The sequence below is a fragment of the Thalassophryne amazonica genome, chromosome 15 (genome assembly GCF_902500255.1).
Source record: "Thalassophryne amazonica chromosome 15, fThaAma1.1, whole genome shotgun sequence".
NCBI classification, from domain to species: Eukaryota; Metazoa; Chordata; class Actinopteri; order Batrachoidiformes; family Batrachoididae; genus Thalassophryne; species Thalassophryne amazonica.
This window is the reverse complement of record NC_047117.1, coordinates 75,105,780-75,120,127: the sequence shown is the minus strand read 5'-3', so window position 1 is coordinate 75,120,127 and position 14,348 is coordinate 75,105,780. Positions and strand designations below refer to the sequence as shown.

The window sequence follows — 14,348 nt, the reverse complement described above, 5'->3', positions numbered from 1 at the left end:
GAGCACAAACCAAGCATGAAGTCAAAGGAATTGTCTGTAGACCTTCAAGATTGTCTCGAGGCACAAATCTGGGGAAGGATACAGAAACATTTCTGCTGCTTTGAAGGTCCCAATGAGCACAGTGGCCTCCATCATTTTTAAATGGGAGAAGTTCGGATCCACCAGGACTTCCTATAGCTGGCCGCCCGTTTAAACTAAGCGATCAAAAGAAGGGCCTTAATCAGGGATGCAACCAAGAACCCAATGTTTACTCTGTCAGAGCTCTAATTTCACTGTGGAGAGAGAAGAACCTTCCAGAAGGACAACCATCTCTGTAGCAATCCATCAGTCAGGCCTGTATGGTAGAGTGGCCAGATGGAAGCCACTCCTTCGTAAAAGGCACATGGCTGCCCACCTGGAGTTTACCTGAAGGACTCTCAGACTATGAGAAACCAAATTCTCTGGTCTGATGAAACAAAGATCAAACTCTTTGCTGTGAATGCAGGTGTTACATTTGGAGTAAAGCAGGCACCATCTCTACAGTGAAGCATGATGGTGGCAGCATCATGTTGTGTGGAGGTTTTTCAGCAGCAGGAACTGGGAGACTGGTCAGGATTGAGGGAAAGATGAATGCAGCGATGTACAGAGACATCCTGGATGAAAACCTGCTCCAGAGCACTCTTGACCTCAGACTGAGGCGACGGTTCATCTTTTAGCATAGCAGTGACCGTAAGCACACAGCCAAGGATCAAAGGATCAAAGGAGTGACTTCAGGACAACTCTGTGAATGTCCTTTTAATAAATTTGCAAAAATAAAAAAACAAACTTTGTTTGTTGTCATTAGGGGGCGTTGTAAGTAGAACACCGTAGGCTGTAAAATAACAAAATGTTTAAAAAAATGAAGCACTGTGAATACTTTCTGGATGGACTGAACGACACTACGCCATGGAGCGTACTTCCTTGTGCAGGCTAAAGCATGCAGTTTGCCTCAGTCCTGAGGGTGTCAGCAACTGGGCAAGGCCAAGGGGGCATCCATGTATGGACAGGCTGCAGCAGATACTGTAGATGGTTTCCTTTAGGAGGTGGGAATGGACTAGTGGTCTGCCAATAAGCCCCTAGAGTGATTCTGTAGTGTGATTGATACACTGACACTTGGCACCAGCACATGCTCCTTGACCTGATCTGACTCACCTAGTCTGAAGTCTTTCTTTAAGAAAAAGTTAAGGAGATACTGATGGTAAATAGAAATTAAATTTATGACTGCTAATGTTGTCCAGTTAGCTAGTTTATACCAATTAGATTCTTTTGGGTTTTGCAAAAGTCACCTTATATTCCAAATGGAAACAGTGATGTGGGTAGAGTGAGAGACAGTGAGTGAGTTGATGATTTGCACACCCGAGGACACGCAGAGAGAGCGAGAGAGAGAAAGAGAGAACACGTAGGTGGGTACTGGTGTGTGCTATATGTGTTATGAAAGATTATCTGCTGGCAGATTTTTTTGATGGCAACACCCCCCTCTCGATAATCCCAAGTGCTGGTGCATACAGTGTGTCTGTACTTGTGTGTGTGCATGTGTGCATGCACATACATGAGCCAGACAGGAGAGATATTTGCATATGACACGAGACTTACAGTACAACCTGAACTTGCACCTCCAGCTCATGAGAGGAATTAATGAAAGAGCCAATTAGTGACAGTAATTCAACAAAAGCACATGCTTCCTCCAGTGTTTTGAGGCATCTATCTTGGAGTCTGTAGTAGTTTTGTCTTTTCTGCTTGGACATTTTCCACCATGACTGCCAGTATCTTATTGTTTGGTTAATGTTAGCCGTACAAGGTCTCTTCAAGTTCAACAGCCTGTTTGCCAGTCTGACACAGTTTACATCCCATGATAAGGCCCATTTGCTGGGTAGACTGAGGCAGTGCAGGTGAAGTGTCTGTTACAGTCCAGTCCCCCTGAGATACCTACTACAGAGGAGCTTTTTAAAAACATAGACAACAATAAGATAAACTGATGAGAGGGTGTAGTTAGCATGATCTGTGACAGTGTTACACATGTTGTACTGCTGCGACGTAGGGTGAGCCACTCATGCACCTATAAGCAATATTCAGTCAAACAAATTCTGCCAGGAGTTCTGATCTCTGGGTAGTTTTTTTCTGTTTTGGTTTAACCCTTCCATCTCTGTCTATACCCTGTAATTTCACACAAACTCCAGAAATTTTTTATTATTTCACAAATATCTTTTTTCCCACCTGATCCATTCTTTGAATTTACTCTTTTGATGTCTTATAACCCATCATTTCATGTCTGCATTATTTTGTTTTGTAATTTTTTTTTTTTGTCATGATTTTTCCCCATCAACTTTGTTTCTATAATTTCACTCCGCACTGCTCTCCATCTCATATTTACTATGCAGTCTGCATTAACATTTGTTTCCTCCTTTTTTCTTCTTCTTCTTCCACCAGCTATGCACCTGTTTGGTCTAAACTGGCAGCTTCAGGAGAGTGAAGGATATGGTGCATTCGAAAATGGAGACGGGGGAAGAGATACGACTCCCAATACCATTATGGTGTCCACAGACAACGGTGAGTTATTGCCAAGACATTTTTGTTTTACAACATTAACTGACAAGCTAGTGAGAGAGGAAGCAAGAAAGGTTCTCCCTAGGTAGGTAAAGTGGTGTTTGTGCCATTTAAAGTGTTTGTTTTAATCAGAAATGTTCCTGATGCAGTTTATCATTGTGCGGGGTTCTGTCTCAGGGCTGTTTTCAGCCTTCAGTGCCAATGTTTCACATGTGCATCTAATGCCACTCTTTAATTGTGTTCTTTTATTGATTCTTCATAAGATGGTTTTACCTGTTCCAATTAAGTAACTAATTGATGCTGCTTGGGGTTGGTGAGGTTAGATCTTACTTGTGTGAAACGCCTTGAGGCAACCTTGTTGTGATTTGGTGCTATACAAATAAATGAAAATGAAATGAAATGAAATGCTTGTTTTCTCTTGTGTTTGTGTGCAAAGGTTGCTGTTTGTCAGCAAAAGATTGAAGGATTTGAATCAGAATATAAGCATATAGAAAAGAAGCCAAACGTTGTAATATGGCATTGGCCCAAATTTAAGATGCATCTGATAAAGACAGCCATTTTTTTTTTCAGTTTTTTTCAGTTGGAAAAATGCTTTCTGAAGACCAAAGCTTGCTTTTAAAAAGAAAATCCTTTAATTAAAAAAAATAATGTAAATAAAAGCAAACTGAGAGAGGAAAAACCAAGTGATGTTGCAGAAGCAGTCGTGCAATAAAGTGCTGCAAGAAACGATGGAAACTAGCCTACCTTGGCTCCACAGATCATTAAGTCAGTTCTCCACAGGTAGAAATTTCTGGACATGCTCAGCACTTGTGTAATGACTTAAGATCAACAGCATACTCTTCAGATGTATAAATGCCCAAAAGATTCCTCCAAAATTCCCATGAAGGGACGGGAGAATTGCGAGAGATTTTAAAACACTTAAAAAATCATTAACTGTTTTTTCGGTCAGAAATAACAGTCCCTGTTAACATAGTCTACTGAAAAGCTTTCTGGCTGCACAATGTGGACAAAGTGCCACTCCAGATTTTCCTGGTGTGACACAACAATAAAAACGTGCCATGATCACTGCTCTTATACTGCTGCTTTCTTCATAAATCTGTCCTGAGGCATTCTGAGCAACAAAAATAATCTGGCTCTATTGTCCAAATAAAATTGTTGGGAAAACATGAGCGGGTTTGTATATGTGTCAAAGTAAAAATTGCCAGTGCAGTGTTTTGGAATTTCAATGCAGGAACCACAAGGGCTTCTGGGAGAACTGTAAATAATTTAAAATAATGAATTTAATGCGTTATTTCTGAATGTTATATGCTGGGTCTTGTGGTGATCTTGTTACAGTTATTCCTGCATTCTTTTTCTGTCACTTATCAGAGTCTGGCTCACGGTGGTAGTAGACCAGGCAGCTCATTCCACACTTCCCAGTCCTCTGCCAAGTTCTGTTACAGTTATGTTGATCAATAATTGTAGTGTCAAAAAGCAGACAAACGCTAGTGGGCACCAAAAGTGTACATTGATAGCTGTACAGACCCTGACAGCTGTCTACTGTTTGCAGCTGTATGATGTTCAGAAGTCTAATCTGAGATTATAAAGTGCCCCCATATTTTTCAGATGTGTTTTAAGGGGGAAAAAATATTGTCTTATATTCAGGCCAATACAGTATTCCCAAACTGTTAAATAGCAATTCACATTTGTGGGATCATAAGAAATTGAAACAGGTTGTCTTCGCCAAGAGATGAATGAAGTACAGAGATCAGAAAAACAACTTTTGACTTTGACGTTAGTGATTGCTCTTATTAGCCGCACTAAACAGAGGGTCATAGAACAAGCCAAACGTCCACATGGTTTTGACATTCATTCTCAATGTGGAAGTGCCCTCTGTAGACACTGTGAGCAGTCTAAAGTAATGATTTCCTCTTTCTTTAACTACCCTTTTGGGTACACTTATGCTAGAGGTTGTGGTTTGGGAAACTTTTAGTGAGATTCACAGTGCTTGCATTTCTTATTACATGAAAAGCAAAAATTCCTGCTTGTCCAAAAGCAATCAAATGTCAAAAGTGGCGCTACATTGACGCCTGTGGGTGACACCTTGCTTGAATAAGAACTGAGATGAAGAGACAGACATTACTCACTTCTCTACAGGCAGAAAAGAAATGTGGACCTCTTGTTTTCCACCAATTTGTGTGTGTGTGTGTGTGTGTGTGTGTGTGTGTGTGTGTGTGTGTGTGTGTGTGTGTGTGTGTGTGTGTGTGTGTGTGTGTGTGTGTGTGTGTGTGTGTGTGTGTGTGTGCATCATCAAAAGATCGACTCCCAGCTCATTAATTACTATGAAATTGCGCAGGAGTGTTGTGTGAGACTGAGTGCTTTCAGTGTGTGAACTGGTCTGGAGGGCTTCTGTCGTGTCACACCTCATTTTACCGTATAAGAAATGTGCAGTAAGGTCCATAAGTATTTGGGCAGTGATGCAGTTTTTGCATTTTTGTCTGCGCTTTGAAAGAAAAGTGGGGAAAAAAAGGTGAAATGACATGAGATGTGTTTGTAATGTGGACTTTCAGCTTTACGTCAAAGGGTTCAACAAAAATTATTGCATTGGCCATTGAGGAAATACTATTGGGATACTTTATTGGTATCTGTTAACATCACACAAATTCAGTTTGGAATACATTTTATTGTTTAAAAAAAAAATCCATCCCAGAGCACATATTTAAATAAATAAAAGTCCAGAATGATGTCCAGATCTGAATTACTCTGGGCCTTTCCCATATGCCTTTGCATTGATGTCTAACATTTGTTGTTTCTTTAAAAAACAAAAATACAAAACCCTGTATTTTCAATGATTAGTGACTCTCAATAAAAAAATATTTCCTGATCCAGATCTGAATGTAGGTCTCCAAAAGTCGTGTCCTCTTTTGAGTCATGAAAACATGTTCCAAAGTTTTGAAGATATGCAACAATCAAACACAACAACAGGCCCATTTTAAAACTAAAAACAGCAGTAACTATTCAAATTTTTAATTGTTCTTAGTTTGACACAGGTCACAAGAGACCCTTCATGAGTATATCAACTAGAATGCCTCAAGAAACCACTGAAAATACCCTGATGTTTCTGCACCACAACATCACAGCTCGAGACAGTTTTTAAAGACTGGCCAATTTAGTGGTTCTGCTCAGTCAAAAATGACCTCTCTCTCTCTCTCTCTCTCTCTCTCTCTCTCTCTCTCTCTCTCTCTCTGTCTCTCTCTCTCTCGCTCTCGCTCGCTATATACGATGTCTATTAGAAAAGTATCCGACCTTATTATTTTTTTCAAAAACCATATGGATTTGAATCACGTGTGATTGCGTCAGACAAGCTTGAACCCTCATGCGCATGCGTGAGTTTTTCCACGCCTGTCGGTTGCGTCATTCGCCTGTGAGCAGGCTTTGAGTGAGGAGTGGTCCAGCCCCTTCGTCGTTGTTTCATTGCCAGGAAATGGCGGAATGACTTGGGCTTTTTTTCCATCAGAATTTTTTTACAAACTATTAGAGACAGGCAGCTGGAAACCATTCGAAAAATTTATCTGGCTTTCGGTGAAAATGTTACGGGCTTGGTAGAGAATAAGGAGTGTTACTGTCGCTTTAAGGACGGCCCCCAGCGGCTGCACGAAGCCTCTGCTCCTCTTTCCATGACAAAAACTCCTGTAACAGTTGAATGTGTCATTCATTTCCAAACTGGACGCTGTGTTTTGTCCGGGACGTCATCTGACTAGCACAGGAATTGTGAAAAGATGTGGACATCAGCACTTTTTCGGCACATTGAGACAGACGTGCGGAGGAATTCCGTGCGTTGCGGAGGTGCCGCATGGCGCAAAGCAACGCCGTGATGAAGCCTCACGGGACATGTTCTAGCATGTCCAGGCACATCCACAATTTCTCGGATAATCACTCGATGGAGAAACCACCGACAGCTGTCTGAACGCCATCTCAAAGCCGTCCTGTGAGACCAAAACGGAGGTGGTTTTGTCTCGCTCCAGTAGCAAATCCATCGTGACGCACAAAGCCTCCGCTTGGCTTTCCATGACAAAATATCTTGTTAAAAGTGAAATCTGCTGGAAAATGGTTGATGTCCAGCTCTTGTGATAACCAGAGAAATGGCACACGATGGTCACGGATCCAGACAGCCATCCGTTTAGAAATGAAATGGTTGTTCAGCCTGTCGATGGCAGCTTCGGAGCGCGGCGCGCCCCACAGCCGCTGGGGGCCATCCTTAAAGCGACAGTAACACTCCTTATTCTCAACCAAGCCTGTAACATTTTCACCGAAAGCCAGATCAATTTTTCGAATGGTTTCCAGCTGCCTGTCTCTAACAGTTTCTGAAAAAATTCTGATGGAAAAAAAGCCCAAATCATTCCGCCATTTCCTGGCAATGAAACAACGATGAGGGGGCTGGACCACTCCTCACTCAAAGCCTGCTCACAGGCGAATGACACAACCGACAGGCGTGGAAAAACTCACGCATGCGCGCGAGGGTTCAAGCTTGTCTGATGCAATCACACGTGATTCAAATCCATATGGTTTTTGAAAAAAATAATAAGGTCAGATACTTTTCTAATAGACCTCGTATATATATATATATATATATATATATATATATATATATATATATATATATATATATATATATATATATATATGCTGAAACACTAAAGATTTCAATACTTAAATGATTTATGCAGGGCTGGATCTCCAAACAGCTTTTCATTTTATATTGTCACACAATATTTGCAGATTCCTATCAGTATATTTTAAAGTGAAAAAAGAAAAATCACCTTTTTTAATATAAAGTTAATTGAAATCAATACAGTGACAGCAACAACATCAGCCTGTGGAGGTTCAGACAATTATAGCTATTTACTTTTCAGATGGAAAAAAAATGTGTTTTATGTACAGAAATATCAAGACCATATCAGAGGTTCATATGTAGATAATCAGCTGTTTACTTTTAATTTTTTTCACAGTAGTGGTGGAAGATGAGATATGTCAGTGTTCAGTTTATACAAAAAACAATGCTTGATTTATGATGGCATGTGTGCATGTCCTTTTTTAACTGGTTCAGATTTTGTTGAGAGTATGATTAAAATGTTAGAAACAGTTGCCAAACTGAGAAATGGCAGCTCACAGTGAAATACGTGCAATCACAAAACATTTGTATTAGTGAAACTGTAATGATGAAAACAGGTAAACAGATCAGCAGTCTTTGGTTAACCTTTGCATTTAGCCTTTGACTGGCTGAGTAACAGTGTTTACATATGAGGTCTTTGGTTCATCTGCTGACCTTCTTCACTGCAGGTAAAATGTTTCTTCTAGAGAACAACACCATTGACACAGGAGAGGTGGATGTGGGGAGACGAGCCATACAAGATGTCCCACCAGGTTAATCTCACACACGACCAGTGGTGGGCACACTTCCGATAATCCAATAAAAGATAATTATCGAAGATAATGTTTTCAGTATCAGATTATCTTTTTAGATAACTTTAAAAACCATTATCAGACCAAGTATCTCCTGATTAATTTTTGTCCGATAACTTTTAAACCGATAAACAAAATAAACAAAGCTGAACAGCAACAAGCATTTTTAAAATTAGTTCAGCACCCACCTGTTAAAAGTTTTGTAACAGACGCATAGTTATAACCTTTGCAAACAGAAGAGAACTGCTTGTATAAAAAGCATCTCAATTCTCTGCAAACAAAGGAAAAACAGCCCTAAAAGGGAAAAAAAAAACAAACAAACAAACATTTCCTTTAACACCATACCAATATGCTGGCAATATGACCTAAGTCATCCAGAGGCATACATTTTTAACTTATGGTTCAAATTTTAACCAAACTAATTTTGGACAAGTTATTTAAAATTACTGTCATGTCTGAAGTTTCATAAAGTAAAAATATCAGATATATGTTTTAGTTTTAAAGTAATTTTTAAGGTTTTGCGAGCACATGCTGTGCCCCGCAGTGCATTTTGGGTAGGATGATGTAATCTCAGTACGTCACGACAGGACAAATGCATTTCAGACACTCTGTTCAGGCTCAACGGACAACAGCATTAAACTCTAGTGCCTAAAACTCTCTTGAATATATTCTCTGCGTTTATAGATGTTGATTTTTTTAATTGTGTTTGTTAAATTCCACGCATTTTAAATGTGAGCAGACAGGGATTATCTAGAATTTGTTTTGAAAGCCTCTACTGCCATCTAGCATCTACTGGCCAGTAGTGTTCATGGCCGTGTCTGGGAACCAGTAGATGGCAGTGTTCTATTTATTTTGACCCCGGTTATGTCAGATGATTGTCAAATCAACTTTTTTGCTTTGCAAATGGCTTTTTTTTTTTTTTTACAAATGAAGTTTAAAACAAAACAACTGCAAAATAATAATAATAATAATAATAACATTATTACAAGACAGCTCTGCAGTGTTTGCACAGGCACAGTGCGAATGGTTGGATGCTGCTTGTAGCTTTCTGCAGCAGGATAACCTCACGACGGCCGACCACAATAATATATCAAACAGGGTGATCAGGAGGTGGTCGTCAGATGTTGACCGCAGCTTGATACTCCATGAACACTACACGATGCAGGACGCACGATTAACCTGAAACTTGGTCCAAAAAATTCCTGCATGAAAAATCATCTCACACACTGTAAAGCACATTTTACAACATCAAATGAATGTTGTAAAGAGAGACTGTGGAGAGAATGTGTGCAAACATGTGCACATTCTCTCCACATGCAAAAACTTTTGCGATGAGCACATTTAAACACCAACACACGACAGACGTCACATTAACGTGTTGGTTTACATAATGAATGACTGAACCAATCAGTGTTTAGCAGAGGCACGTTTACCCAGAATCCTTTGCGATCTGTCTCTTTGTTACAAAACATCAGAATTAGTGCATTATTCAACATTAAAAGATATATGTTATATTTTAACTTTGTGCAAATAACAGAATTGACATTAATGGAGTTATTCTATCGGTATTAATGTTATTTATAAATCAACACCATAACTCAATATGACTTTATTTTTCAAGACCTCCGCATGACCAGAGCTTTGTTGTTGATAGAGAGCTGGCTTTACGACTGCTCTCAGGGTGCCTCTGTGTTGGGAAGGCTGAAATAAATAAATAAATAAATAAATAAATAAACGCACGCTTCCACCAGGGGCCAAATGTTGAAAGTAAAAAGTGTCTCATTGTTTGGGTCTCGGCGTGCCTCTGTGCTCGGAGCGCTGTAGTAAACAAGAGCTTCCAGCAGGGGCAGACTGTTGAAAGAAAAAAGTGTGGTCTTTATTGTTTGGGTCTGTTGTTATTTTTAATATTATTAGAAGCTATTAGATTTGTTTTACTAGTAGTTGTAAATGTGCCAGAGATAATATTGGAATTTATCTGTTATCGGTTATCTGTAACTTCCGATACATTTTTGGGTGGTTTATTGTTTTATCTTTATCGAAGATAACTTTTCAGTTATCTGATTATGTTATCAAAGTTAATTTTTTGGTTATCTGTGCCCACCACTGCACACGACACACAAGCAATATGTGCTCACAACCTCAGTGCAGCTATTTCTTTTCTAAATGCATGATTTAGAAGTTAAATTTGTCAGAAGAGTTGTGTATAAAGAGCATAGTATCTGAGTTTAAGAACTGAAAGAGTGACATGCAGCCTAACAACAAGTGCATGAAGATGATTTACAGTGTGTTGCTTGCAGCTATGAAATCTGAATGCAATGCATCTGGGACTTTGAATGGTTCACATTCAATGTACCGAAGAACACTTGCGCAGTATTGCAGATCATAGTGTCTTTAAATTTGGGTTGTTTTGACTGCAGCTTGTCTGTTTGCTGTCGTTTTTCAAGGTGTATTTTGGAGGTCTCAGCTGTATATTGATCAGCCGCAGTTCTTGAAATTCAACATCTCAGTCCAGAAAGATGCTCTTGTTGGGGTTTATGGACGAAAAGGCTTACCTCCCTCACACACACAGGTAATACACATGTAATTCCACACACACACACACACACACACACACACACACACACACACACACACACACACACACACACACACACCTGATGATGATTATTATTTTTTTTATGGACAAAGCAGTTCTCATAGGAGGTTGCACCTACAGCAGCTTTACTGAACCTACTGTATGTATTTCAAGTTGTAATGTTCATTTAGGTTCCACTTAAACAATGTGATCATATATATATATATATATATATATATATATATATATATATATATATATACGAGGTCTCTTAGATAATAAACCGACCCTTTTATTTATTTTTTTAACTATATGGATTTGAATGACATGCGATTACACCAATCATGCTTGAACCCTCATGCGCATGCGTGAGTTTTTTCACGCGTGTCGGTGACGTCATTTCCCTGTGGGCAGGCCTTGAGTGAGATGTGGTCCCGCCCTCTCGGCTGAATTCCTTTGTTTCACACGCTGCTCGAGACGGCGCGCGTTGCTTTATCAAAATTTTTTCTGGACCTGTGAGGAATATCCGAGTGGACACTATTCGAGAAATTAAGCTGGTTTTCTGTGAAAAGTTTAACGGCTGATGAGAGATTATGGGGTGCTTCTGTCGGTGTAAGGACTTCCCACGGAGCGGGACGTCCTGCAGCGCTTCCAGGCGCTGTCGTCGGCCTGTTTTGAGCTGAAAACATCCTAATTTAAGGCTTAATTCACCCAGGACATCGTGAGAGAACAGAGAAGATTCAGAAGAGGCCGGCATGAGGAATTTATGCGGACATTCCACTGTTTAAGGACATTTTTTTAATGAAAGACGTACGCGCAAATTCGCCGAGTCGTTCACTCGGCAAATCTGTGTGCGCCGCGACAGGAAAAACACCTCCGTGTTGAAAACCATTTGTAGAATTCAGGCAGCTTTTGATGGCTTTCAACAAGTGAGTAACTGAGAAATTGTTTAACAGCTTGGGCATGTTCCAACTTGCCCCTTAAGATTTCCAACGGAGGTGTTTTTCCTGCCGCGACCCCCCGCGGTCGGGTCCAGCCCGACATGCGACTCTGCCCGCACGTTCTTTCATTACAAAATGACCGTTAACAATGGAATGTCCGAATAAACTCCTCATGCCGACTTCTTCTGAAAGTTCTCTGTTCTCTGACGACTTACTGCGTCAACAGAGCCTGAAATGTGGAAGTTTTCAACTTGAAACGGCGAGACGCTGCCGCCTCGAAGCGCAGATCGCCGTCAGGCGCCGTGGACCGTCCTTAAAGCGACACTACCAGACCAAAATCTCTCATCAGCCGTTACAATTTTTACCGAAAACCAGCTGAATTTATTGAATGGTGTCCACTCAGTTGTGCCTTACAGTTTTGAAAAAATTTTTATCAAACAAAGCAACAGTCTCTGAGCCATTCCTAAACAATGAAAAAAATCGACGAGCGGGTGGACGACTCCTCACTCAAAGACTGCCCACAGGCGAATGACGTAACCGACAGGCGTGAAAAAACTCTCGCATGCCCACGAGGGTTCAAGCATGTCTGATGTAATCACACGTGATTCAAATCCATATGGTTTTTGAAAAAAATAATAAGGTCGGATACTTTTCTAATAGACCTCGTATATATATATATATATATATATATATATATTCATCAAAAAAAAGCCAATGTGGGAGATTCCTTTCTTGGCCATCAAAACAGCAAAGCATGAAGCACTTTCTATGGTAAAACAGGAAAAGACACTGAAATAAGAAGGGAAATTAATTTGAAGCCTGTTCCTGTGACCATGTTTTATTTGAAATTTCCCTCTTCTTTCCAAATACAAACGAGGAATGGCAACAAAAGTAGTTTACATTTTGTCTGGATATTACCATGTTACAAAGTGTTTTGGGACCATAAAATGGATACATTTTCAGTCTTGTAGTGACACAATATTGCTCACTAAGCCATGGATTTTTTTCCCCATGATGTTGCTAGGGATTCCCCCAATGATTCCTTATGTTGTGCTAATGACATGTCAACATGTTTGACATTATGAGCTTCAGTTCAAACAAAATGATTGGAGCACGTTTGGGTTGGATTTTTCTACATTTGTGGCATCCTGCACCATGACTGTTAAGACAAAAATGTTACAAATGCTGTTTAATTACTTTTAATCAAACATTTCCTTTTGTATGTGATATGTTTGCATACGAGGTCTGTCCAAAAAGTAACAGACCTTTTTATTTTTTTCAAAAACTATATGGATTTGAATCACGTGTGATTGCATCAGCCAAGCTTGAACCTTCATGCGCATGCGTGAGTTTTTCCATGCCTGTTGGTTGCGTCATTCGCCTGTGTGCAGGCTTTGAGTGAGCACTGGTCCACCCCTCCCGTTGGATTTCTTTTGTCTGAGAACTTGCTGAGAGACTGCCGCTTTGCTCCATGAAATTTTTTTCAGAAACTGTTAGAGACAGGCAGTTGGAACCCCTTCGATAGATTCAGTTGGATATCGGTGAAGATTCTGTCAGCGTCACGCGGATTATGGACTGTTAAAACCTTTTTAAAGACGGCCCACAGCGGCAGAGGGCGCGTGGCGCACCAAGCGGCCATTCAACAGGCTGGATCGACCAGATCATTTCTAAACTGAATGCTGTGTTGATCCGGGACATCATGTGACTACCACAGAAATGGAAACAGAGCTGGACATAGCACTTTTGCGGCACATTCCACTGTTACAGGAGATTTTGTAATGAAAGACGTGCGGAGGATTTCGCGCGTCGGCATGAAGCAGCTCAGGACGCGCAGCAAAAAAAAAAACACCTCTGTGTTGGAAACCATTGAGAAGATTCAGATGGCTTTCGATGGCTTTCAGTCGAGTGAGTATCCGAGAAATTGTGTAACAGCTGGACATGCCCCAACATGTCCTGTGAGACTTCCAAGACGGAGGTGTTTTTTTGCTGCGCATCCTGAGCTGCTTCATGCCGACGCGCAAAATCCTCCGCACGTCTTTCATTACAAAATCTCCTGTAACAGTGGAATTTGCCGCAAAAGTGCTATGTCCAGCTCTGTTGCCATTTCTGTGGTAGTCACATGATTTTCCGGATCAACACAGCATTCAGTTTAGAAATCATCTGGTCGATCCAGCCTGTCGAATGGCCGCTCGGTGCGCCGCGCGCCCTCCACCGCTGTGGGCCATCTTTAAAAAGGTTTTAACAGTCCATAATCCGCGTGACACCGACAGAATCTTCACCGATATCCAACTGAATCTATCGAATGGTTTCCAACTGCCTGTCTCTAACAGTTTCTGAAAAAAATTTCATGGAGCAAAAGCAAGTTCTCAGACAAAAGAAATCCGACGGGAGGGGTGGACCAGTGCTCACTCAAAGCCTGCCCCCAGGCGAATGACGCAACCGACAGGCGTGGAAAAACTCACGCATGCGCATGAAGGTTCAAGCTTGGCTGATGTAATCACACGTGATTCAAATCCATATAGTTTTTGAAAAAAATAAAAAGGTACGATACTTTTTGGACGGACCTCGTACATACATACATACATATATATATATATATATATATATATATATATATATATATATATATACATATATATACACACACACACACACACACACACACGGGAAATTGTTGAAATTGTTGATATTACAGTTTTTTTGCAAAGACATTTGCAATAACTGACATTGTCACTGAGTCCTACAAAGAGAAATGCACTCATCTGAGACCTTTTACTTTGTGTTCACCCACAGCAGGCAACTGTAATAACTTTATAAGTGTTCCTTGT

At 40.4% G+C, this 14,348-nt stretch overlaps 1 protein-coding gene across 11 annotated transcripts in view; it reads left to right on the top strand.

The window, feature by feature from the left end:
• LOC117525661 (teneurin-3) overlaps positions 1 to 14,348 on the top strand; it is a 564,186-nt gene that overhangs the window by 346,759 nt on the left and 203,079 nt on the right. For 10 of the 11 annotated variants that reach the window (XM_034187585.1, XM_034187583.1, XM_034187580.1 and 7 more), the window contains 3 exons: positions 2,446 to 2,565; positions 7,882 to 7,965; positions 10,449 to 10,573. In XM_034187585.1, coding sequence (XP_034043476.1) covers positions 2,446 to 2,565; positions 7,882 to 7,965; positions 10,449 to 10,573 — 329 coding nt within the window. The remainder of the gene's footprint in view (positions 1 to 2,445; positions 2,566 to 7,881; positions 7,966 to 10,448; positions 10,574 to 14,348) is intronic. The other variant, XM_034187576.1, reaches the window with a different exon arrangement.